Source organism: Brassica napus, chromosome C7 (assembly GCF_020379485.1).
Source record: "Brassica napus cultivar Da-Ae chromosome C7, Da-Ae, whole genome shotgun sequence".
Lineage (NCBI taxonomy): Eukaryota > Viridiplantae > Streptophyta > Magnoliopsida > Brassicales > Brassicaceae > Brassica > Brassica napus.
This window is the reverse complement of record NC_063450.1, coordinates 20,600,364-20,625,152: the sequence shown is the minus strand read 5'-3', so window position 1 is coordinate 20,625,152 and position 24,789 is coordinate 20,600,364. Positions and strand designations below refer to the sequence as shown.

At 35.6% G+C, this 24,789-nt stretch overlaps 1 protein-coding gene and 1 pseudogene across 1 annotated transcript; one reads left to right on the top strand and one right to left on the bottom strand.

The window, feature by feature from the left end:
- Positions 1-601: 601 nt before the first annotated feature.
- Positions 602-11,994, bottom strand: LOC106403391 (annotated as a pseudogene).
- Positions 11,995-20,765: 8,771 nt separating this feature from the next.
- Positions 20,766-22,937, top strand: LOC106421709 (DNA-binding protein DDB_G0278111-like). Its single transcript, XM_013862548.3, has 7 exons — positions 20,766-20,950; positions 21,766-21,831; positions 21,939-21,997; positions 22,073-22,137; positions 22,261-22,352; positions 22,485-22,556; positions 22,669-22,937. The coding sequence occupies exons 1-7, from the start codon at positions 20,948-20,950 to the stop codon at positions 22,699-22,701; spliced, it is 390 nt and encodes a 129-aa protein (XP_013718002.1). The 5' UTR covers positions 20,766-20,947; the 3' UTR covers positions 22,702-22,937.
- The last annotated feature ends 1,852 nt before the right edge of the window (positions 22,938-24,789 follow it).

Sequence of the window (24,789 nt, the reverse complement as noted above, 5' to 3'; positions counted from 1 at the left end):
TTAGTATTGTAACCAATAGCATGAGTACAAAGTAAGCAAGTAACTGAAATAAAAATGTATATATGGTAAGTGGTAACTAATCGGTCCATTTTTTGACCGATTCACATGTTTGTCACTACAGAACTAGTATGAGCTCTTATAGAATTTAGTTTTTCTTTTAATTGTAAAAGGGAATATTATAAAATTTACTTACAGACCAAAATCCAAAAATAGCCACTAAAATATAGGTTTAAATTATACACGAGAAATTATAATTTATAAGAAAGCAAATTATGATTTATATTAACCAGTTTGTCCCATTATTTTGGTAGTGGCGACACTGGACTTGAAAAGACTATTTAAAGACTGATTTACATATGCTACTATTTTTATCAAATTAAAAAAAAAATTATATATGCTACTGTGGAACATTTGAACTAGCAAATAAAAAGTTGGTATGTAAATGTTAAAGAAAAAGTAACAAATGCGCATCATTTGGCTTCTACAAGTGTCTCCGCGCTTGACCTATCAACTAATCTTGTATTATTATTATCTCTTATGTCTACTTAAATTCTACAATAAATTATTTACTAGATTCTGACCCGCCCTAAGGGCGGGTATATTTTTATTTTATTTTATTTTTAATTTTAATTTTATATGTTTTTGTTGTTTTAATCATATTTGTGTTAAATGTTACTTTAATATAATTTTTGATAACTATATTACATATGTCAAATTGCATAACTGTGCATTTGTGAGATATATACATCAGATGTTTTACATGTATATATAATATAATTAATAAATTTAATAATTAAAAGATATACACATTATAAAATAGTTTTGAATCTATCAATACGTAAGCATGAATATAATCGAATATAGGAGCTACATAAGGAGCTAAATAACTGAGAAATTGAAAATTTTCTAAAGATAAAATTGTAGTTCAAATAAAAAAAGCATTATAAGCATCTTCAAAGGTAGGATACAAAACTCCATTAACAGTTCGTATATCTGTGTAGCTGGTTGATACTTTGTTCTTGTTTAAAAGAAAACTCAGATAAAACAATTCGCTTGTGTTGGAGTTATTTTCATGGTTAATCATTGTTTTCTCTTTGTTCTTACTATTAACTTCCATCCAATCTTGATATTGCGAAGTTTGATTTGCCTTTGTTGAAACATCACCTAAATCATCAGCTTCATGTGTAGCTTCTATGTCATCTTTTTCATATTTTTTTCTCTTCATCTATAGCAAATATGATTAACATAAAGTTATAAATTATAATGGACAAAAACACATAAGAAACTTTGAAATCCAAATCAATATTATTAATACTTAGAAAATGTAATAATGATTAAAGTGCACATGGGTAACTTTCTATTATCTACAAAATAGACACACATATCATATATATATCACCGTCTTAAAAAATCATTTATATACATGAGATAGGTAGTAAATGTTTTGTCTATAATATTTATTACTTTAAAACACATTTAAGATAACATTATAAGTTAGAGTTATTATTTTCAATGTCTTGATGATGTTTGATATTCTTTACAGGATTGTATTATTATGTATAACAGTTTAATTCAGATTGGAGGTAGAAAAACTATCACCTTGGAAGATAATTGAAGAAAAAAATTTCACTTTCTCGCTAACAATTTGAAAATCTGACCTTTGAATACTGGTAGATATTGATGATTGAAGACGAATGAATTGAAGAGATTTTCAATGTTAGGGTATTAAATGGTTTTACAAATAACTGAGAAAATAGTAGATTAATTTATAGGAGATGAAGAAAATAAGTAAATATTTAAATCAATGTAGCTTAAAACTTGAATGAGAAAAATTAGGAAATTGTTAGTTTATATTTAGACTCCAGAAAAAAGGATATAGCAAAGAAAACTTCAAAACCAACTAATTTTTCATAATAATCTGTCCATATAATTTTTTAATAAAAACATTTGGGGTATTTTGTTTTTATTGTTTTTTTGTCACAGAAAAGGTTGTAGTTTATATTTTTACATGGAAATTGATTTGTATATTTGTGTTTGGAAAGTTTAAACAATAGTAATAGCATTGTTTAAACTATAATAACATTTTTTTATGTCAACAAAAAACCTAAATACATAGATCCTGACAATATAAGGCCTTATATTTGCAGTTTCTAGTGAATCAAAAACTTGATTTGATTTTATTTATGATTTTTTCAATTACAGGCCCAAGGCCCAACTTTAATCATTCTCCGACAATACTCGTTTGACCTTTCGTGTTTCATTCTAGAAAAATTCCAGCTTGAAACGAACACTGCTTCTCTCTCTCTCTAATACCACCAAAAGGATCGTGTCTCAAATTCATGGATCTTTAAAATTCTTCTCCAACCCGTTCAGGTACTTGTAATATCCTTCGTTTTCTTGTTAAAGTATAGATTCTGGGATATATTCTCTAATTTTGAGCTGAATCTAATAGTTTGCGTAAATTAAAGTCTTTGTTTACAGTAGTTAGAAGATGTGACTTAAGAGGACTCCGTTTATTCCAATGATCGATCTTACCGAAGCTGGTCATCGTAGAGCTATTATATGTGTCTGAAGTATATTTGAAGGGAGCCAAGTTCGATCTACTTAATCGAGAAAGGCAGAAAGCATCATTGGCTATTCTCTGTCCAGCTGTGTGACAAAGAAACTCAATTAGTGTCTCATCACCGACGATTCATCTCAAACTAAATCAGAAAAGCTTCATTTCCGATCTGTAAGTTAACTTTTAAAGCTTTGTTCTTCTACTTAATCAGGATAAATTATGGAAATTAAAAAACTAAATGAGGTGGAATAAGGGCTTGTCTTAACCTTTTCATAAATATTTTGGTTGAAAGTGAAAAGTGCTTTTGAGTAATCTTGGTCCCATCTTTGTTTCAGTAGTTGGAAGTAATGATGATTGGTGAAACATGAAGGTGATCTTGACTCTTCTCATTTATAAACATGAAGGTGATCATATCTCTTCTAGTAATAGTATTGATGTTTTGTGATATTGCCTTAAGGTTCTTATATTTTATGTCTTAGTTGTAAATGTTACAGTAGTTTTACAGTAAATAAAATAACTAAATATTATCTGCTGTAGTGTTCGATGTAATGAAACTCTTGTATTTGTTCTTCAGGACGAAATAACTAAAAGAAGAATGAGCAAATGGAGCAAAGGAAATCAATCAAACCGTTCTCAAAATAACCTTAAGCATTGGCATTTCAAGTAAGTCTCTCTAAACAACTTTTAAAAGGAAGAACAGGTTTAGAATTGTGGAACATAAATTAGGATTGGTAGAACAAACGGAATACAAATGTTAAATGTCTGATGTATGTCTACTTGTGTTATTTCTTGCTTGACTCCTTTAGACAAACCTTAGCAAGAGTTCTTACGTATAAGTGTTTTGCTTTAATGTATTTCTGTTGTGTTGTTACTTGCTAGATTAAATTACTTATATAGACATTTAGTTCAAACGTTTCCAAATAAGTTCAGAGTCTGAAAGTAAAAGCAATAAGTTTTAGAAGTCAAAACACACAGCAAAATAAAAATTACAATTAGAGATTCTGAAAAATCTCTTTGAAAACAACATTCTTTGTCTCCTTCTTAGGCTTTCCTTCCTCGTCAACAATTAAAATCTTCAATCCCTTCTTGGATGTAACCCTGGAGACAGCTACATATAGTTGTCCATGAGAGAATACATCTCTTGGAAGATACAAACCTACATGAGATAGTGATTGACCTTGACTCTTATTAATTGTAATAGCAAATGCAACTGCAATAGGGAGCTGCCTCCTCCTCATCTTGAAAGGCAATTTCTTATCTGATGGTGTTATAGAAATTCTAGGAATGACCACAGTTTTTCCCACCTTTTCTCCTGTAATCACTTTCGCCTTTACCATTAAATCATCCATCTCTGTAATCTGGAGTCTAGTGCCATTCATCAGTCCGTTTGTATGATCGATGTTTCTAAGCAGCATAACCGGACAGCCGACTTTCAAACGAATGCTATGATTTGGAAGACCAGAAGCCTTGATGGTGTTTAAAAAATCGGGAGTGAGAGCTTGGTCATTAAATGAGAATCGATCAGAAGCATCAATGGAGTCAGAGCTTAAGTAAATTCTTTCTTCTCCTGCATGTTACAAACTCCAATATGAAATCCAGTTGCAGAAAACAATTGCAAAAGCCGAAAAATTTCACCAAAAAAATACTATACCTGGTAGTTTATCCAACATGTGCTGGTTAATCTTGTTGACATCCTCATTCGTAGGACACAAAATTGCTCTCTCTTGAAAAAACTTTGGCTCTTTATTCTGCTGTAAAGAAACAACATCACCATACACTGCTCTGCTAATTGATTCTATTGGATCATCTCCATCAGTAATAAGAAACTCTTCTGGAATATTGATTACTACTTCTCCATCATTCTCTTCACCAATTTTTCCATCCCCAACATCTAAAATCCACTCTGAGAATTTCTTTAATTCCTTTGCATCTTCAGCATATAGGTTTTCAGAAAGTAGCCTCATATTCTTTGTCAGTTTCATCACTTTGACATGCTTCCATAAATATGAGGAATTAAGAGAATCCAGTACTATTTCTGCTCTTCCAGCACCATGTATGACAGGTAATACTTGTCTAAAATCACCTCCAAATACAACTACTTTCCCACCAAAAGGTCTCCTGTCCTTGTTCCCCAAAATGTCTTTCATACTCCTATCCAAAGATTCAAAACAGTGTCTGCTCATCATTGGGGCTTCATCCCAAATGATTAGAGAAGCTGCTTTTACCAGATTAGCCTGATCACTACCTGGAATGAGTGTGCAAGTGGAAAACTCATCTGGGTTTATCGGTATTCCAAACCTAGAATGTGCTGTCCTTCCTCCTTGTAGCAATAGAGAAGCTATCCCACTTGATGCAGTGTTCAAACATATTTCTCCTTTGTATCTGATTGCTGCAGACAACAATTTCCAGAGGAAGGTTTTACCAGTTCCACCAAATCCATAAACAAAGAACACACCTCCTTTTTCATTTGCTACTGCATCAACAATCTCGTCATAGATCTTCCTTTGCTCCTCTGTTAGTTTGACAATGTCTCTGTCATGCTCGGCTTTCATCTTCTCCCTATCATAACTCAGCTCATCTAAAATCAACACATTGTCATTCCCACCAATGTCTGGAGCTGGCTTTGGCATATATTCCCATTGATCTAAAGAAAATCCATTTCTCTTTAAAATCTTCTCAATCTCTAGAAGAGCAAACTGTATTTTTTCATCATCACTTAAACAGAGATCTACAAAGAAGTAAAACAACAAACAAATTAGACATATAATGTTCCTTTTAGAATGTTGTTTTATCAGTGTAAATAGAGTTATGTTCAAACCTGGTCTGTTTAGTAGCTTTCTCCGTTTATACTCTATATCATCACATAGTAACTCCCATGTATTCTCCCAAACAACTTCTGGCTCTGACAAACTACCAGACATGAGCATTATAACAAAAGCATGCCGCATATGTCCTGCTGATTCAGTGAAACTCGCCCTCACAAGATCATCAATATATTCTTGATCGTCATCTAGTAAGCCCCTCGCGTAGCACGCCTTCTTATATGTAGGATACACAACATTGTTGAATGTTCGAATCTCCTCAAAACATGTTGGACCTCTAACTATGTTTAGCAAAACACGCAAATAGAAAGCTTCTTCAATTTTCCTTGGGGCATAATTGATCCTACCAATACTGAATCCTTTCTTTCTATCGTGGAACTTTCTCTCATTCTTATTCCACGTGAACTTAGTTGGGATTTCTGCAAACGTTAGCTTTCTGGCAACATCACTCACCTTGCACAAGTCAAACCATGCTGTGAACATAGTATTTTCAATAAGCTTGCGACTGGTCACTTTGTCATAAGTGTCATCATCTTTGAAAATAATAATCTGCTTTCCTGGTAAGTGCCACTGCAGTCGCTCAACTGGGACTGATCGATAGTGAATAGGGAACTTAAAAGTCCTCCATGACCCTTCACATGCAGAAACATATCTGAAAATTTATGAAATCAAAATTAGTTCAGTAGCTGATGACATTTAGAAGTCAACAATAGCAGAAAAAGACCAAATAGAAATTAACCTGCAGTTGAAGAAATTTTTGATCTCATTTTCCTTTTCAACTTTTACTGTTCCATCAGTCCCAACCTTTTGTTTAGCTGGTCCTTTTTCTGGTGGCACAACAGTAACAGTGACACGATCTTGACCTTTATTAATATACTTGAATAAGTATTTAATAGAACCAGTCTGATTACACCATTCCACATTTATATGGGCTCGATAACGAAGGGATAATTCCTTATTATACGGTATAACATATCTGTTGTCGCAGTTGAAGCCATTTTTCTCTACAAAGCAACCAGGCATTTCACTCCTTCTATAAACTGGAAAGCCATCTTTGTTCACTATCGTTTTCTCAACATGATCTTTAGGATACAGCTTTGAACATTTGCCATTTTCCATGCATGGTGACTTCATATTAACTGCCCCACAAGGACCATGAATCATCATATCCTTTACCACTTCAAACAACTCTGGTTCTTTTTCCTTATCTGGTATTTCTGCGGAGATGATCTTGTCAATGTCATTTGTTGTAGGAAATTTGGATTTCGAATGCATGAATATCAGAATATGAGCATGTGGTAGGCCACGTTTCTGAAATTCAACAGTGTACATTGCTGCTTATGAAAAAGAGAACGACATTAGTTACTATAGAAAATACCATATTATATCAGAATAAAACACCCATGTAATAAAACTCACATGCCACTGTCTTTCCAAGAAGCTCCTTATATGTTAAATCATACATAAGCGAATCCAATTTACACTTAAATATCCTGCAGAGAATATCGGGTCTGTCATCAGGACTGAGTTTGCGTGGCTGAAGATACCTGGTGATTTCAGGCCATTTAGGATTGCATGTAAAGGTTATAAACAGATCTGGAAACCCGAAATATTTGCAGATCGCCATTGCATCTAGATACATATTCTTCATGTATCTTGGTCCTCCAACAAATGTGGCTGGTAACAAAAACCGACTGCCTTGATCATGCATATCTATCTTCCCATCATTTTCAGACTGCTGAATAGAGTCAAAGCTATCTGATCTAAGGCTTTTCTGGTTCATCCTCAGATAGCACAAGCGGTTAGACTCTATAGTTGTAAAAGCATCAACCAAAAACTGTTGGAATAGCCTTTTAGAGTGCAGAAGTGTATGACTTTCCCCATCTCTCTCCTGAATCCGAAATGCATACCACTGTCTCATACTAATATTTTTCCTCTTCAGTTTTGCTGTAGCATCTGTAGGTCTTTTTTTAATCCCAAGTCTGAAACCATCCTCACCATATGTAAATATAAGAGGATATTGAAGAGCTAGATAGGAAGGATGTATTTCACTTATCCGTTTCAGCCATCCTGTTCGCTTCTCTTCCAAAACAATATCTCTTTTATCCATTTCCAAATTGAAATCACCTGGAATTAATGCAGCCACCTCAGATGCAGTAGGAGTATCATATGTCCTCCCGTCTTTCTCGCGACTGCTGACAATCCGCATATGGAAAGTAGTCTCTGGATTAGTATTAAACCTATCCCTTGCTGAGCGGAATTGATGCACATATGGATTAACTTCGTTTAGCATCTCAACTATCTTCTGAATGACTTGTTTTCTCAAACTCTCTTTTTTAGCCTTATCAGCAGATTTCTTGTATTTCCTGGTTAACAATGACAATGTACACATTCTTAGAATATCAAATAATATAGAAACATAGGCTATCTCGCAGTACTTATTTATTTAATAACATACCCTATGATGGCGGCTCTGTTTTCAATTTCGTTTTCAGTGTCAACAATGTAAAGCTGAGAAAACTTGGCTTCTTCTCCATCTTGTGGCTTCAAACTACCCATTAAGTGATAGTTTTCTCCTTGAAGCTGAAACATTTTTGGTCCACGTCCTTGCGGAACACATCTATCCACTTTACCCCCAAGAGATGTAAAAGAAAAAACCATATTAATCTGCCTGATATTTTCCCGAAAATATCTGCTCATATCATCATCTCCATGAAGCAATCTTTTCAAGACCTCCGGTGATTCCTTTAGTATTGGTAACTGAACTTGACCTAGTCCACAACACATAGAAAATTTTGGTTTCTTGATCTTCCTTTTCTTTTCAATGCGTTCACCATACCACATTTTCGCACCACAGTAGTCACAAATGTAAGTAGGATCACCCTCATCTAAATACTCTATTAAAAATTAAAAATTAATCAGTGTTTGTTAAAAAGGTTATATTGAAATACAAAAACGAAAAAAATTATTATTACCTGTAGTATTTGATTTTGATTCTGATGGTAAAGTAGATGAAGATTCACCTTGGTTGAACGTTGATTTGGATTCATTCACCGGAGAAACAATATCTTCGAACATGGTTTTAAATAATTCAGCCATACTCAAAATCCTAGACCTTTGTTCATCTGGTACAGAACTTCTTCCAGTATTTTTTTCAGTGTTACCAGTAGCTACTTCATACGAATCACTATCTTCACTACTAACACCATAACTCTGATCACTATAATCGTCACCCTCCTCTGTATATTAATAAAAAACAGTATCATGTATATGGTTGATATGTTTGTTTGAAAAAACTGTGACAATGCATACCATGTTCATCCTCTGTGTTGTTATGTTGACTTGTTGTCCACACTTTTGAATTTTGCTGCTTTGCAATGTCTGCCTTGGAGAAGGCTGGTAATAGATTAGTAGGTTGAATTTTGAGACATGAACTCCTTCTTGAAATGATGTTCGAGAACTGAGCAGACTTGTTGTTATAATCACCTCCTCATCAAAACGATTAAAGGAAATAACAATATCAGTTGACATAACTAAACCAAATGGTTATTTAAGTTATTTTTTAAAAAAAAAAATTGACCCAGCTTACCATTACCTCTAAATCTCTTAGAATACTGAGGCTGCTTTCCTTTAGCTTTGTCTGTAAGTGTAAACACAACAAAATAGAATGAATCAAATGCACTTAAATTGATTAGTCACTGACTACAAACCAGACAAACAGTAACACATAAAACTGTAATGGGTTAAGAAAAATCACCATAGTTTTGATTTCTTGAACTTAAGACATTTGATGGATGAGTAAAACGCTGACTACTCCTTGATAGTGATAATGTCGGAGTTAAATTTGAAACATCTTTCAGCACTGAACGATTTCCAATATCGGATTTTGTCCCCTCAGACGATTGAGAATCTGATGGCGTTGGAGTTATAGGTTGATGATTTGGTTTCCTCTTCCGTGTATCAGATTCTTTGTTCTTCATGTTTGGTTTTGGTTACTGCTACCGGAGATGTTAGTTTTCATTGAAATCTCAAATAACCATCCTTATTATGTAAAGAGTGTTAGGGTTGCTTTATATGATCGTGGGTTAGCTTTCAGAAAATAAATTTAAAACACCTTGCGTTTAAATTAACTTGCTTACGATGTGTATCAAATAAGTCGATATATTTGTATTAATTTGAAAAGATAGATACAATATTTATCCACTTATGTTTGATTAATTTTCATATTTTTTATTTGAATCAATCTCATAAATATAAAAATAACTAAACTTGTATATTTATGTTCTAATAATACACCGCCCATAATTGAAATGGAATAAATTAGAACAATACAAAACTTGTAATATATAATTGGAAATTATAAATATTGGGGTTTAATTTTTTTATTATTAATTTATTATTATTATTTTTATTTTAATTATTATGTTATTAAGGTTTAACTATAAACGTTAGTTTAGACTTTAGTCTTACAATATTTTTAGAGTTTTTAAGCAGACATAAAAAGACGTAAATAACACTGCATTGGTAATCAAAGTTCAAATAAAACCAAACACTTGCAAAGAACAAACTTACTGGAAACAGAAAACAACAAACTTACTGGAAACAGAAAACGACAAACATAAATCATAATGAAAACATAAAAACAGAAAACGACAAACACAAAGCACAATTCCACACTTCCTTAGCCACTTTTGTTCGAGTTTCACTGCTGCTTGAGACCTTTTTCTTTTTTCACAAACACTCTGGTACAATGTTTCTTTGATGACGAAGTGAGTTCAGTTGGGCCGGAGAGATGTTGTATCGACATTGCAACAATCATGAAGTTCATAAGTTCCTAATGTAGAACATACGAGTTGGGACTTGCCAAATAAATGATGAAAATCAGGAGAATGTGACACTTGATACTCAAATTGATAAGTATATATAAAATATACAATAAGCATGTCATACGTACCTCACTTCAGTCGATCCAATGAAGCTCAGCAGACTATGCATGACAAAGTTCTGGATGTTTTGGTCTGCCAATAATACACTCTCAATAAGTCAACTCAAGCTAGGCTAAAGTTACCAATAGCTATTTGAGAGAATCAATACCCATTACAAAGCCATGAAGAACTGGCTTACTCTCGTCTAGAGATAGATGCAACTCCTCAAGGCTGTCACTTTTTCCATTCTCAATCAAATGCTTTAAAAACACTTATGCAATATACATTGCATTAACAGCTTTCTTATAGATAGAAGCCTGATCATCATCAGAAGCTTGAAGAACCTCTTGCAAACACCACGATAGATGAATCAACAGTTTCGCAAGGTGCCTAGTGTATACATTGTTTTGCGCTGCAAAAAAAACAAAAGCATCTCTAATGCTCTCGACAACACACATCTTTCTATTTCAGTAACCGTAGATCAAAAACCCTAGAATTAAACACATTGTGCACGAGAATGACTAACGGAAGAGCTCGCAGGCTTGGTGAACCCGATCGCTAGGCCACCGAGAGCTCGACGGAAGCTCGAGCAGCTTGTTCCAGAAATCAAACGCCAAGGGAAACGATTTCTCCCCGACGAAAGTCGTAATGAGATATTCCGCCACGGAAAACATCATCACCACCGCCGGTGTTTCGCGGCGTCGACGGCGCGCCTCCCATGTCTCCTTCTCCTTAAGCCTTGCCGAGTCAACGAGGGCGTAGTATGAGTCAGTTATGGTGAAGATCAAAAACAATGCGAAGACGGAGGAGACGTCGATGAAATTCGATCGAGTCGTCGTCATCCGTCGTCTTGGATCCTTCCTCTGACGGAGAACACTAGAAGACGAAAGAAAGAGAGTAAAAAAAAATTAAATGAGATGTTGACACGTGACGCTTAAAATCGGTCTCAAAAATCCTAAGCTAATGATCAGTTATCTTTCATTTATTTAGTTTTAATTTAATTAAATCAATAATTTTGTTTAAAAACCCCACTAAAGATCAGCGATAATCAATCTTAGATTTGTGATAAAAGAGATGTAGTTTATGTTCAACCCCTTCAGTAAAACATGACCCTATAAAATTGCAACTTGAGCTTTGTTGGTTTGACTTTTTGGTCTACAATGATAAGAATTCAGTGAGCACTGTACTTGAGGAAAAATACATTTTTTGGACCCAAACATTTTGTATCGTGCATTTTTATATCCAAACAAATCATAAAATCAAAACCATACATGAACTTCAGTCCGTAGCATAAAAACATGTCTTGACTAACATCTTGTTAGTCAACTGTTATATTGGATTAAAAAAATTACATTTGATGAGAATCAAACCGTAGGGGAAAATTGCCAAATATGACTCACAACTTGATTTCAAACACAAAGGTTAACCCAAACATGAATCAAATGCAAAAGTAACCTAAAAAGCTATTGAAATTACAACCAACCCCTTGTGAACAAACAAAAAAACCGAATTTTTTTTTACATTTTTAACCCTCGTAAGTCGTCTGCCCAGACGTCTTTCTGGAAAGTCGTCTGGACTAGTTTTACTTAGAAATAATTTAAAATTTTGTAAAAAATATTTTGATAAGTGAAAAATTGAAATCATGTAATTAACATATGTTTTAAGAGATATAAATTAAGATATAACAAAAGTTAATTGTTTTCAACATAGATGAGTGAAAGTAGTGAGTCATGATATTCTTCGGTTTAGGTTTTGCCAACATATGTTGTAGTATTGTATGTGTTCTTAGGGTTAGATTTTGGAATGCATAAATGTTTTTTGGAAAACTTTAAAATTTACCTAAGTGTTTTTATTTTTGTGTATAATAAACACTATTTAAGTATAACTACGGGTTTATAACGTGGTTAGTTAGTTAATTTAGTCAATTTAGTTTAGGGGTTAAATTTAGGGTCTGGGACGACTTACTAGTAAGTCGTCCAAACCTTTAATTTTACAATGTACTTTTAAACCTAACCGGATTATTTACCGGCCATATATAAGGTGTTTTTTTTTCACTGTTTATCAAAAATCAGAAGCTGTTTCTCTCAAAGGTGATTTCAAAGGCGATTTCGGTCGATTCTCTCTAATCCATCGTTCTCATCGTTCTCACCGCCGGTTATCTCTCCGCCGTTATCACCGTCGTTCTCACCACCGTTCTCACAGCCGCTTCCTCTATTTAAGATCCGAGAGGAAACCCTAGTGCGCATTCTCTCAGAGGCATCTCGTTGAACTCCGCCGCCGGTAAGTTATATCTTTTACTGTCGAGTGATTGATTGAGGAAAAGATGAACATAAAACTGGAAGTCTTGGAAGACTTATAATTAAGTCGTCTGGAAAGTCTTCCAGCTGGAAGAATTTCCAGACGACTTAATTATAAGTCTTTCAGCTGGAAAACTTGTTAGATGACTTAATTATAAGTCTTTGATTGTTTGAGATGGTTGTCTTTGATTGTTTTGCAGGCAAAAAAAATGGAGATGCCAGAACTCCCCCGTAGGATATATACATTAGGGGAAGAGCCCCCCGCAGTGCATAGCATTTCGTATCATACTTGTTGGACGTTGCATGCTGCTTTAAAGAAAGCTCTTCATGATGATGAATATGAAGAGCTGAAGGAGTCGAAGTTGGGAGTTTTCATCAAGTTCCAAGAGCTGGGATTTGATTGGGCTTCAAGGCTGGTTCACTACATGCTCGGTTTCCAGCTGGACATAAAGAAGAAGTATGAGCTGTGGAGTCTTGTTGGTTCAGAACCTGTGAGGTTTTCACTGTTAGAGTTTGAACTCCTCACTGGTCTAAACTGCGAGTACATCGAGGACCTTGAGAGACCTCACTCTGTTGTTACAAAGGAGTTGACTTCTTTTTGGGAGATGCTGGTAGTTCATGTCGAAGCTGGGCCATCTACTCAGGAGATAATAGCAGCACTTGAGAGATGCGAAGGGTGGTCTCAGGATGATCACAAGCGGCTCGCGTACCTTTCCATCTTCACTGGATACATTGAAGGGAGAAAGTATTCAACCCCTACACGGGTTAGTCTGGCAAGGCTAGTGATGGAGCTAGAACGGTTTGAGAATTATCCATGGGGGAGAGTCGCGTTTAAGATGCTGATGGACTCTGTGAAGGGCATAGATATTTCGGGTTGGTACACTATTAATAAGTTTGTGCAAGCTCTCCAGGTCTGGGTGTACACAGCTCTTCCGGAATTGGGTGCTACTTTTGGTAATCCTCTCCCAAACAATCTGTCTCCACCGATACTGGCTTACAAGGGTCGTAAAGGACGCATACAGTTTAAAGAGGCTATCCTCAGTCAGGTATTTACTTCAATCTGGACGACTTCGCAGTAAACTTATAATTAAGTCGTCTGATAAGTCTTCCAATTAGACGACTTAGTAGAAGACTTATAATTAAGTCGTCTGGAAAGTCTTTCAGCTGGATGACTAAGTAGAAGCCTTATAATTAAGTCGTCTGGGAAGACTATCCATACTACTTAATTATAAGTCTTCTACTAAGTCTTCCAGTTGGAATACTTTCCAGACGACTTAATTATAAGTCGTCTACAAAGTCGTCCAGCTGGAAGACTTTCCAGACGACTTAATTATAAGTCGTCTGTGAAGTCTTTTCTTTCCATCTTTCTTAATCTGTCAAATATCTAAGTTCATATCTTCTATTCACTGCAGACTAGGGTGATCAACTTTGTTCAAAAGGACACTGGTGAAATATTTCCAAAATGGGAGTTTGATGTTGAGGACACGCTCTCGGAGAACATAATTAAACTCATGTTTGTGAAGAAACCGTGGAAGTGGACCATGGATTGCTGGGAAGTCACCGGTACTTGGGTCAATACAAAGCCGGTGGTTGTGAGTCCAGCGAAGAAAAAGGTAGTGAAGGAAGACAGTCCAAGACCTCGGAAGAAAGCTCGTAAAGAGGCACCTGTTGCAGCTGCAGAGGCTAGTGAAGAGGCAGGTTCAGAGGCTAGTGAAGAGGTGACTACGACTGTTGGTGGGTTGACCAAAGAGGATATTAAAACCATTTTCAAGGACATAGCTGATGCCATGAGGGAAGGGTTTGGGACGTGCCTTAAGGAGATCAAGTATCTGTCGGAAAGGGTGGAAGCTGTGGAGAAGAAAGTTGGTATCACCACAAAACGGAAAGGGGCATCATCTAAAACACTACCTCTCCACCTAAACCGACGCTCGAACCCGGGGTTAGTAACAAATCCTCTCCCAAAAAGAGATTGACTAGACAAACTCTTAAGAATAAGAATTGAAAAGTTGCATTTGCTTTGTTTCTTGTATGTCAGAACATGTGTGCTTTGTTTATAGTGTATGGATTTTATATATGTATTTTGTTTCACGTTTGAAGACACTCATTGGTTATTATTGTTTGAAATGGATCTTTGGTTATTATTGTATAAACCCATCTTGTATATTGCAGAGTGAAAGTGACAATGGGACGAACGCGGGAAGGAAGAGCTTGGCGGAGGATAAAGGTCCAGATGTGCCCGCAGATGTGCCTGCAGCTGTGCCCGCAGATGCTAGTTCCTTGGAAGATAAAGCTCCAGAACCGAGCCTTGTTCTATTGGACAAAAATCAATCCACTGTTTCAGATTTACAGAAGGAGGATGCTAGATATCTAGAAAAGAGGGATGCTGCTTTGGCACTTTGCCGTGCAAAGAGTGATCGAACAAGGAAACTTGCTGCCTCACAAAAATCTCCTTATACGGCAAACAGCACGGCCAAAGTGATCATTTTAAACAGAAAGCTTTATCCAGGCTATAATCCTTTTGCACCAATTGACAAGAATAAGTTGAAGGAGCTCGCTGATTGGTTGAAATCTTGTCCGTAAGTGTTTGCTTTTCCCATAATAGCCTGCTTTTCACATAATAGCTTGCTTTTCCCATAAAACCTGATTGTTTTTCAACATTTTGTGTTTGCAGTCATTATAGAACAACTCTCGATAAAAAACCACGTAAAGGTAGAACTTGGTGGTATCAAATCCTCCAAACCTCCCTAGAGTGGCTGGAGGACTTTGTAAGTCTTCTGCTATGACGACTTATCAGACGACTTAATTCGTCTACGACTTACTTGTAAATCGTCTGGTAAGTCGTCTACGTAGAAGACTTACCACTAAGTCGTCTGATATCTTCGGACTTGTACTTTATTTTATATGCAGCATATTGATGGTTGGATTAATGTGCTGAGTAAGAGGTACGACGCTAACCCACAACATTTCAGGAGCGAGAGAATGTGCTTCCTTGATCATCTCTTTGCTCAGCAATGGAGATTCAACTTCAAGGATTTTAAGGACTCGAAGCCCAATCACAACGGTTTAGGAAGAAGACTCCCTGGTGGGGCGTGGAATTATTATGCATGCATTATACCATCATTTTGCCAATCGAACAAGGTTTAGGGGACGGATATTGATGATATCTATGTGCCAGTAAACTTCGCCGACAGTCATTGGATTGCTATGTGGATATCGATCCCTAAGAGGCACATAGTTGTCTTTGACAGCATTTGTTCTAGTATCTTCCCAGAAGAACTCGATGTGGTAATGGAGCATTTTCTCTACATGGTCCCCTATCTGCTTGTTGAGTGCGCTTCCTCAGATGAACTACATGCCCAATACAGCCTGGAGCCATTCACATATGAGAGACCGACCAATATACCTCCGGCCCGAGCTGGTGATTGTGGCGTTTACACTCTAAAGTACATTGAATGTCATGCTCTTGGGATAAAGTTTAGTAAAAAAGACTTTGCTAAGCCCAACGGGAAGAGTATGGGGGATAAGATGGCGGTAGATATATTTTAAGAGCTTCCTGACGCGCATGAGTTCGAAAACAAGGACATGGATGACATCCTGAGTACGTATGACGGGTGATAAACAGGCCACTTTATATTATTTTGTATGACAGTTTAGGCTGATGTGTGTATTTGAACTTGATCCCTATTTTGTATTTGAACTTGATCCCTATTTTGTAACTATATTCTGCGCAGAAGACTTACAGTTAAGTCGTCTGGAATGTTGGACGACTTAACTATAAGTAGTCTGGAAAGTCTTCTGAGCAGTGACCTTTTGTAACTATATTTCGGATAATATAAAGGGCAAGATCATCTCAAATTTGTTTGGTTGTGCAATTTGACAAAGAAGTTGACACAGATAAGTTCATAACACAAATTTTTAGTACATAGACTGCACACTGGATGACTAACTTGAAGGTCTTCTGGAAGAAAAAACCCTGGACGACTTAGTTGAAGGTCTTCTGGAAGATTAATCACTGGACGACTAACTTGAATGTCTTCTGGAAGAAAAAACCCTGGACGACTAACTGGACGACCTTCTGGACGACTTAATTGAAGGTCTTCTGGAAGACTAATCACTGGACGACTAACTTGAAGGTCTTCTGGAAGAAAAAACCCTAGACGACTAACTGGAAGACCTTCTGGACGACTTAATGGAAAGTCTTCTGGAAGACTAATCACTGGACGACTTACATTGTGGTTTCGTATGGCCAGTTTCCTTGCATTTTGAGCATCTATAACCCTGTGTTGCTTCCGGGGTTTGCGTCCTCTCATCCTGGATAGCTCCAACCAAGATTGCCATCTTGATTTCTTCTGTCTTCCCGGACCACGTTTTACTTCCGGAGGAAAGCATGTGCGTTCCTCAACTTGTTGTCCAACACAAGGATATATATTCTCTGAGTATCCTGCAAACAGAAAATCCTTTGAGTACACTGGACATACAAGTGTGGAGATATGCAAACCAACAGATGTTCCAGCAGCTATAACATGAGAGCAAGGTATTTTCTCCACTGCATAGACACCACAATCACACTTTCCATGTTCCAAATCAACCACACAGTCCATTTTCCCACCTTTCACAAAGAATCGCCATCCATCAATTGGTTGTACCGTCATCGTATCCGCTATCTCCGATCGAACAACAAGCAAGTATTCAACACCTCGACTATGTTGAGTTGGGAGACTCAAAGCATCTTCTCTCCTTTTCCAAAACCACTTTCCTAGCTTCTCCCTTATGAACTCCAACAGGAACTGAACCGGAAATCCTCTAGCTCGCTTCAGAGCGGAATTAATAGATTCAGCGATGTTGCTTGTTTTTATGTTGTACCTGTCCCCCTGACAATAAACCCTTGACCATAGGCTGACGTCGGCATTCTCCAAATACGTTGCAAGATCCGGGTTTGCACTCCGTATCTCAGCCATGTACCGGTCAAAATCTGAAACCGTATGAGCATAAACAGCACCTTTCACCAAGTACAAGAGAAGTTTCCCTTTATACTTTTTGACAATGTTATCTTGAAGGTGATAATAACATATTCCTCGTGTTGCCCAAGGAAACACCTTATCACACGCACTTTTAATGGCCGCGTGCCGGTCAGAGACTATCACCAGAGGCTGCTCATCAGAGACACAACTAGCCAATTTTGTGAAAAACCATTCCCAAGAAGGTTCATCTTCAGCATCTACGATCCCAAAAGCCAATGGAAATATCTGAAAATTCCCATCTTGTGCGGCTGCAACTAACATAACACCTTCATATTTCCCACTTAGGTGAGTCCCATCCACCACAATGACCCTTTCTGATACTTAAAACCTTTGATAGAAGCTCCAAAAGAGAGAAATAAATACTTAAATCTATTGATAGAATCAAGTTCTATAGCCGTGATAGAATCGGGATTTGCTAAAGAGATTTGCTCGAGATATGATGGCAGACGCGAATACCCATCATCTGTTGATCCTCTCACCAATGTTTGTGCATATAAAAGTGCTCTGTATGAAGTGGTGTAATCAAGCGTCATGCCAAACATGTTCTTCATTGCATCAGTGATATGCTGCGGATTCAACCCATCAATGATTCCAACACGATCAATGAAAAGCCTACCAACATACTTCGGAGTACAGTGTCTCCGCTGAGCGAGTCGGTCTCCCGCTGAGCATGTATGTTTTTCCACATACTTTGTTACCCAAAATGTGTTTGACCCATGTTTCACACTCGCTCTGACCTTCCATTGACAACCACTAACCGGACATGTTGTCACAAGGAGAGTTTTCGTTGACTTGTATATTCTGAAGGAGAACTTAAACCTCACTGCTGTCAACCGCAGCTCTGAAAGCAGTGCATCCTTGCTAACAAAAATCTGGTTGACATAGATAATGTTACCATTCGATCTTCCTCCTTCAATCTTTTCGATATCTTCAAAACACATATCATCATCTTCCTCATCCTCATCTTCAACCTTTCCATAAACACTGTAATCCTCACCATTCTCGTCCGCTTCAGCAACAATAGAGATACCAGCATCCTCCTCCACATCGTCCTCCTCCCCATCATGATTTTCATCTTCAACCAAATCATCATCATCATCATCAAAACATACATCAGCTTCATCAGCTTCATCATCTTCCCTGAACTCTGAAACCGTTTCCACCTTGCTACGGCTTGATACACAAAGACGTACTCCATGCGTTTTGGTTATCTCGAGCAAGTTTCGAACTTGTCTATCACTTGTAACATGAATAGGAGGGGTGTCTGGAGCCTGCATCATTTCTGCTGGTAATGAGTAGGTTATCTCCACAGATTTTGTGCTCATGTCCAGGTTATAATCTTCTTGAGCCATTGCAAGAAGTTCACATGTGTCGAACCTTCCCCCAAAAAAATGATTCTCACTCCTTGGACATTATCAACCACAAAATCCCAACGACAATCATTCAACAACCATTCTCCATACACTGCATGTAACTGACGCATCATCTACAAAAATTCAAAATAAAACACATTAGTAAACATAGAGAAAATGAAAGTTTACTAAACATTGACGCAGACGACATACCAGTCGTCTTACTTGACTTTCAAGTAAGTCGTCTTACTTGACGACTTCCGCGTAAGTCGTCTGAGAAAAGTTAAATATTTAAGTTTTATTTTCCAATTGCAAAAGTAACATGAGACGACTTACAGATAAGTCGTCCAGATTTAATAAAATATTGAAAATTTTGTTTTCCCGGAGACGACTTACTGGTAAGTCGTCCAGGAAAAGTCAAATATCTGACACAATTCGGTCAAATGCAAAACTAACATATTTATCCTAGACGACTTATCAGTAAGTCGTATAGGGTATTCTCTAGATTTTTTTTTAACAAACAAAGATGACGACTTAAAAGTAAGTCATCCGTTTGACCAGAAGACTTACCCGTAAGTCTTCTACAGCCAGACTACTTACGGGTAAGTCTTTTACACAAACAGATCTGGAAAAAATTTCAGTTTCATACCTTAAACTAGTGAGATGACTTCCTTAGCACACATAGTCTTCTCCAACCACCCAGAATCTCAAACGAAGTAACCCACCAAGAATAGTATGCTTGAATGGCTCTATAAACCATAAAAAAATTTGTATCAAAAGCTTGAGTTTTTTGGATGAATATGGAGGCAAAGTGAAAGAGATGTTGTTTTTAGTTCATAACAAGTGAGAAAGAGAGAGTGTAAATCGATTTTAGGTGCATTAAGAGCTTCAAATTGGTTGTTGATGGTGGTTGGGGTATTGATGACAATGGCAATCTTGTAATTACTTGAAGATGATGAGGGTGAGAGAGTAAAAATGTCATTTTCGGAAGAAAAATTTTTTTAAAAAATTTGATGGCATTTTCGTGAGTATCATGAACTTGTGGGGTGAATAGAACAAAAGAAAAATCCAAAAAAAACATGGGTTAGTTTTAGGTTTGACTTTGAGTTTTGAGTCAATCTTGCAAAAAGCCCCAAACCGTAGTCCCACACACACGATACATTATTAATTTTTTTATTGTTTTCTTATTAGAAATAAAACATTTATATTTTGATTTGTATATTCTAAAGAAAAAAATATTTTTGTTTACAAATTTTATTTAGTACAAATTATAATTGCACCAATAATCTATATATTTCAAGTTTTTACGCTCTTACAAATCTACATATAATAGTGAATATATTTATCTTAAAAATTAAAACTTAACTTTTTAAATAAACAAGTGAAATTTTCTAAGATAGCATTTTTAGTTTATTTTCACAAAAATAGCTCTCAATGAAGAAAATTGCTAAAATAATATTTATTAAAGGGTAAAAATACATTTTTAACTAATCTAGACTTTGTGTTTAGAGTTAAGGTGTAGGGTTTTGGAGAAATGGTTTCAAATTTTTTAAAAATATATATATATTAAAATTTCAAAATAAAAAAGGCTATTTTGTCATTTTTTTCTTCAAGTGTTATTTTATAACAAAAACTTGAAAATGACTGTCTAAGAGAATTGTTCCATAAACAATGCACACCAAATTAAATAATCACTATGTGTTTTTCAATCATATATATTTACTCCAGGTTTTGAAAATACTAATTAAGTTTTATATGTTAAATTTGTAATTGGTAAATCAATTAAAAAATCATAAGTTTACAGGTCAAATTTGTAAGAAGTCTAAAACATATGGGGGGGAATATATTAAAAAGAAGAAGAAGATGAAGCGCGTCTGAAAAAAGCTACGTTTGGTTTTAAATCATTTTCTCCCCTTTGGAGGTGTTGCGAGAGCGTGCGTTAATATCGATTCAAAACGAAGACTGCTCCGATGGTGAGATCTTCTCTCGACGCTTTTTCCAAGTCTTTTGGTGTTTGTCACAAGTATTTTTTTTTTTTACGGGGAACGCGAATTTTGTTAGGGTTTTTGGGTACTTCTTCGTGGAGATTATGCATAAGTTGTTGGAAGTCGAATTCAGTTGATTACTAATGATTTCCACTTCTAGTCCTTTCTGCAGTAGAACGTGAATTTTTGTTCTTGTTCTTGATTGAAACTGAGTTCCTTTTAATGAGATTCAATCTTTGTCTCATGAAAGAAAGAAAGAAAAAAAAAACATGTAAAAGTATCAGCTTTTGGTTATATAGCCTTAAAGACTTTTGGATTTGATGATTATTAGCTAGGATTTGAATCCGTAATGTTATCTAGGATGTGATTCCATATACTTGTAGATCATTTTAGCTCATAGCTTATAATTTTTCTTGGTAAAACTTCATTGGATTCTGCTACTTTTGCTCTCATGTTTGCTTTTCGTGAAAAGGAATCCTTTTTTCTTTCAGGGGTTCTTGAGCATTGTTAGTCATTGCTTTACTTTTGTTCTAACTTCACAAATGAATTAAAAGTAGGCCCATCTCTTGTTTCATCGCTCTTTGGCATATTATGTAAGAAAAATGAGTGTTGTTCTGTATTGAATGCAAAAGAAAGTACCCTTAGACACGACTTAGTTGATTGGTTTTTAGTTGATATATTAGTTTTCAGCAAATCATGGCACTATGCATCATGTCAGCCCAAAGTTATTTCTCCTTCGGAAGTTGAGATTTTTTTTTTGCAATTTTATGATTCTGACCCCTTTTACTTCTCTCTCTGTGTAGGCTGATCCTGAACTAGAAGCTATCAGGCAGAGGAGAATGCAAGAGCTCATGGCTCAACATGGCACTGTAATATTCTGAATAATAACCTTCACTTATGCTTCTTCTCTTTTTTTTCAATTGAGAAAAATTGCACTTTGTGTGGCTCATTGATTGTGAACCAACCTAATTTGCAGGGGAAGCAGGGCAATCAGCAGAATCCAGATCAAGAGAGAGCACAAGAAGATGCTAAAAGGTCTGTTGTCTATTACTTGAAAGCAAACTCTATGTTGAGCTAACCTTCTTTTCTCTGATTGGAACATGGGTTCAGGGAAGCTGATGAACGTAGACAAATGATGCTTAGTCAAATACTGTCTTCCCAAGCCCGAGAGAGAAGTAAGTTACCACATCTAAATATGCTTTCGACTTCATCTAGTTCCTCTTGCTTTGTTTCTTTCTTCGTGACTGTCACTGATATGATAATCTTCCACGTTGTGGTAATGTATCATTTTTCTATAGTTGCTCGAATTGCACTGGTGAAACCTGACAAGGCTAGAGGCGTAGAGGATGTTATTTTAAGAGCTGGTCAAATGGGACAGATTGTTGAGAAAGTAAGAATCCACTTACCTTTCCTTGTGATAGAGTTCATAATTCGTTTTATAAATGTCTACTCAGTTTCGCTGACACTTCACGAATGTTACGCATCTGATAGTTATTGCAATACTCTTGTTTGTTTTTAACAGGTTTCTGAGGAGCGGCTCATAACCCTCTTGGAACAAATAAACAGCCAAACTAGCAAGCAGACCAAAGTCACGGTACGGTCACACAATCCTCCAAAAACACAAGTTATCAAAGCAAAAAGCTTTGCTCTTAGTTTAACGATATCATCGAGTGTAAGTTTATCTTGGATGTGTTTACTGTTTACAGATCCAGAGACGTCGTGGGGTGGACGACGATTAGGAAGAAGAAGATTATGCTGTGCTTTTGTATATCTATGGAGATCTCACTGTTGAGTTGGTGAGTTCTAGTTAGATGTTACCGTGAAATATGTTTATTCTGAGTGAATCTTAATGATCTTCCAAATGGTTGGGATGTGATAAAGAGTAATCTCAAACTGAAACTCTGCATTTTATATTTTGGACATTTCATTTGACTCTAACCCGACTCTTTTTTTATAAAAAAAAAAATTGCTTCTATTCTGACTAATTTTATCTGAGTTCTTCATGAAGAATTAATCAATTTATTGATACAAAATAAATAATTCAACTTCTGTCGGCCGTGAAGTACTGAAGCGACTATCATTTTCATGTCACAAGAATCAAAGGTCAACCGAAATACTAAAGCAAGCATTTGACAAATAAGTGACGCCATATGGTTCAACTTTATCGTTACTTTATGATCAAAAGTATGATTTCTGATTATTTTTAAAGCATTCATTTGTCAAATAAGTGACGCCATAGACCACATTTCTAACAAACAAGCATTATCCATACGTTTCCTAACGATTTCTTTATAACCTTCCCAAAACTATGTAATTACCAAGAATAAAATGGTCCTAGTCAGTTTTTACACTCAAAGTTAGTTGTTACTTCTTACAAATACAATTAAAGAGAAAGGGGACACTGGGCAGTCAGTGTATCCGTTTTTATCCACTCGCCAACAGAAGATCATTTGTAAAGTGGCTCAACTCAGCAAACTCAGCAGGAGCAGTGAATACGTCTCATGTGTTGCTTCTGTTGGTTTGTTATCCGTTTTTAGTTTTGAGCAAAAAAGTTATCTAAATTATAATAAACGAAATCTTTTGTATTATAATGAATTAAACAAAAGTAGTATACTTATGTAAATATTTTAGAGTTTTTTACTTTATACAGTTGATGTGGATAAAAAGTTTCTCTTTTATTCTTAATGTTATTTTATATCGATTTAAAACATATAATTATCTATAAAATATAAAAAAAATAGCTTGGACTTCTAACTAACTAAGCTTGTCTCAAATTCACGTGCAAAATTTAAGTAGCTAAAATAAATATATAATTATCAAGTAATTTACAAATAAGTATCAAGTAATTTATAAATAGTTCACACATAACATATATAGTAAACCGTTGTAAATAACTTGTAAATACGTCAATTTCCAGCAAATACTTAAAACTTGTATAACAAACCAAATACAAATTTAAATGGCAAATTGTCAAAAATACCATTTTCAAAGTACCATTTTTACGTTTACACTAACCACTTTTACCCTCATTTTTAATGAAGGGTAAAAGACATTTATAACCTTTTGATTAACTTTGACAAAAAAATAACTAATCTAAATTTAAAACATCAACTCTAAACCCTAAATCATCAACTCTAAACCATGAAACATCAACTCTAAACCCTAAACTCCGAAACATCAACTCTAAACCCTAAACCCTAAACCTTCAAATCAAAAACCCTAAAACATCAACTATAAACCCTAAACGTAAACCTTAAACCCTAAATCTAAACTTAAAACATCAAATTTAAACCCTAAATCATCAACTCTAAACCCTAAACAATGAAACATCAACTCTAAACCCTAAACCCCGAAACATCAACTCTAAACCCTAAACCCTAAACCTTCAAATATAAACCCTAAAACATCAATTCTAAACCCTAAACATAAACCCTAAACCCTAAACCTACAAATCTAAACTCTAAAACATCAACTCTAGGGTTTTAGGGTTTAGAGTTGATGTTTTATGGTTTAGGGTTAATTTTTTAGGGTTTAGAGTTTACTTTTTAGGGTTTAGGGTTTAGTGTTGATGGTTTAGAGTTTAGAGATGAAGTTTATGGCTTAGGGTTTAGAGTTGATGTTTTAGGGTTTAGAGTTGAAGGTTTAGGGTTTAGAGTTGATGTTTCGGGGTTTAGGGTTTAGAGTTGATGTTTCAGGGTTTAGGGTTCGTATTTAAAAAAAAATAGGGTTTAGGATTGATGGTTTAGGGTTTAGGGTTCGTATTTCGAAAAAAATAGGGTTTAGGATTTACGGTTTAGGATTTACGGTTTAGTTTTAGGGTTTAGGGT

Bases quoted from the DNA above. Each gene is read 5' to 3' on its own strand.
- LOC106421709 (XM_013862548.3), top strand. The intron at 21,998-22,072 runs GTCTGTTGTCTA...ACATGGGTTCAG, and splicing joins GCACAAGAAGATGCTAAAAG to GGAAGCTGATGAACGTAGAC. The intron at 22,557-22,668 runs GTACGGTCACAC...TACTGTTTACAG, and splicing joins GCAAGCAGACCAAAGTCACG to ATCCAGAGACGTCGTGGGGT.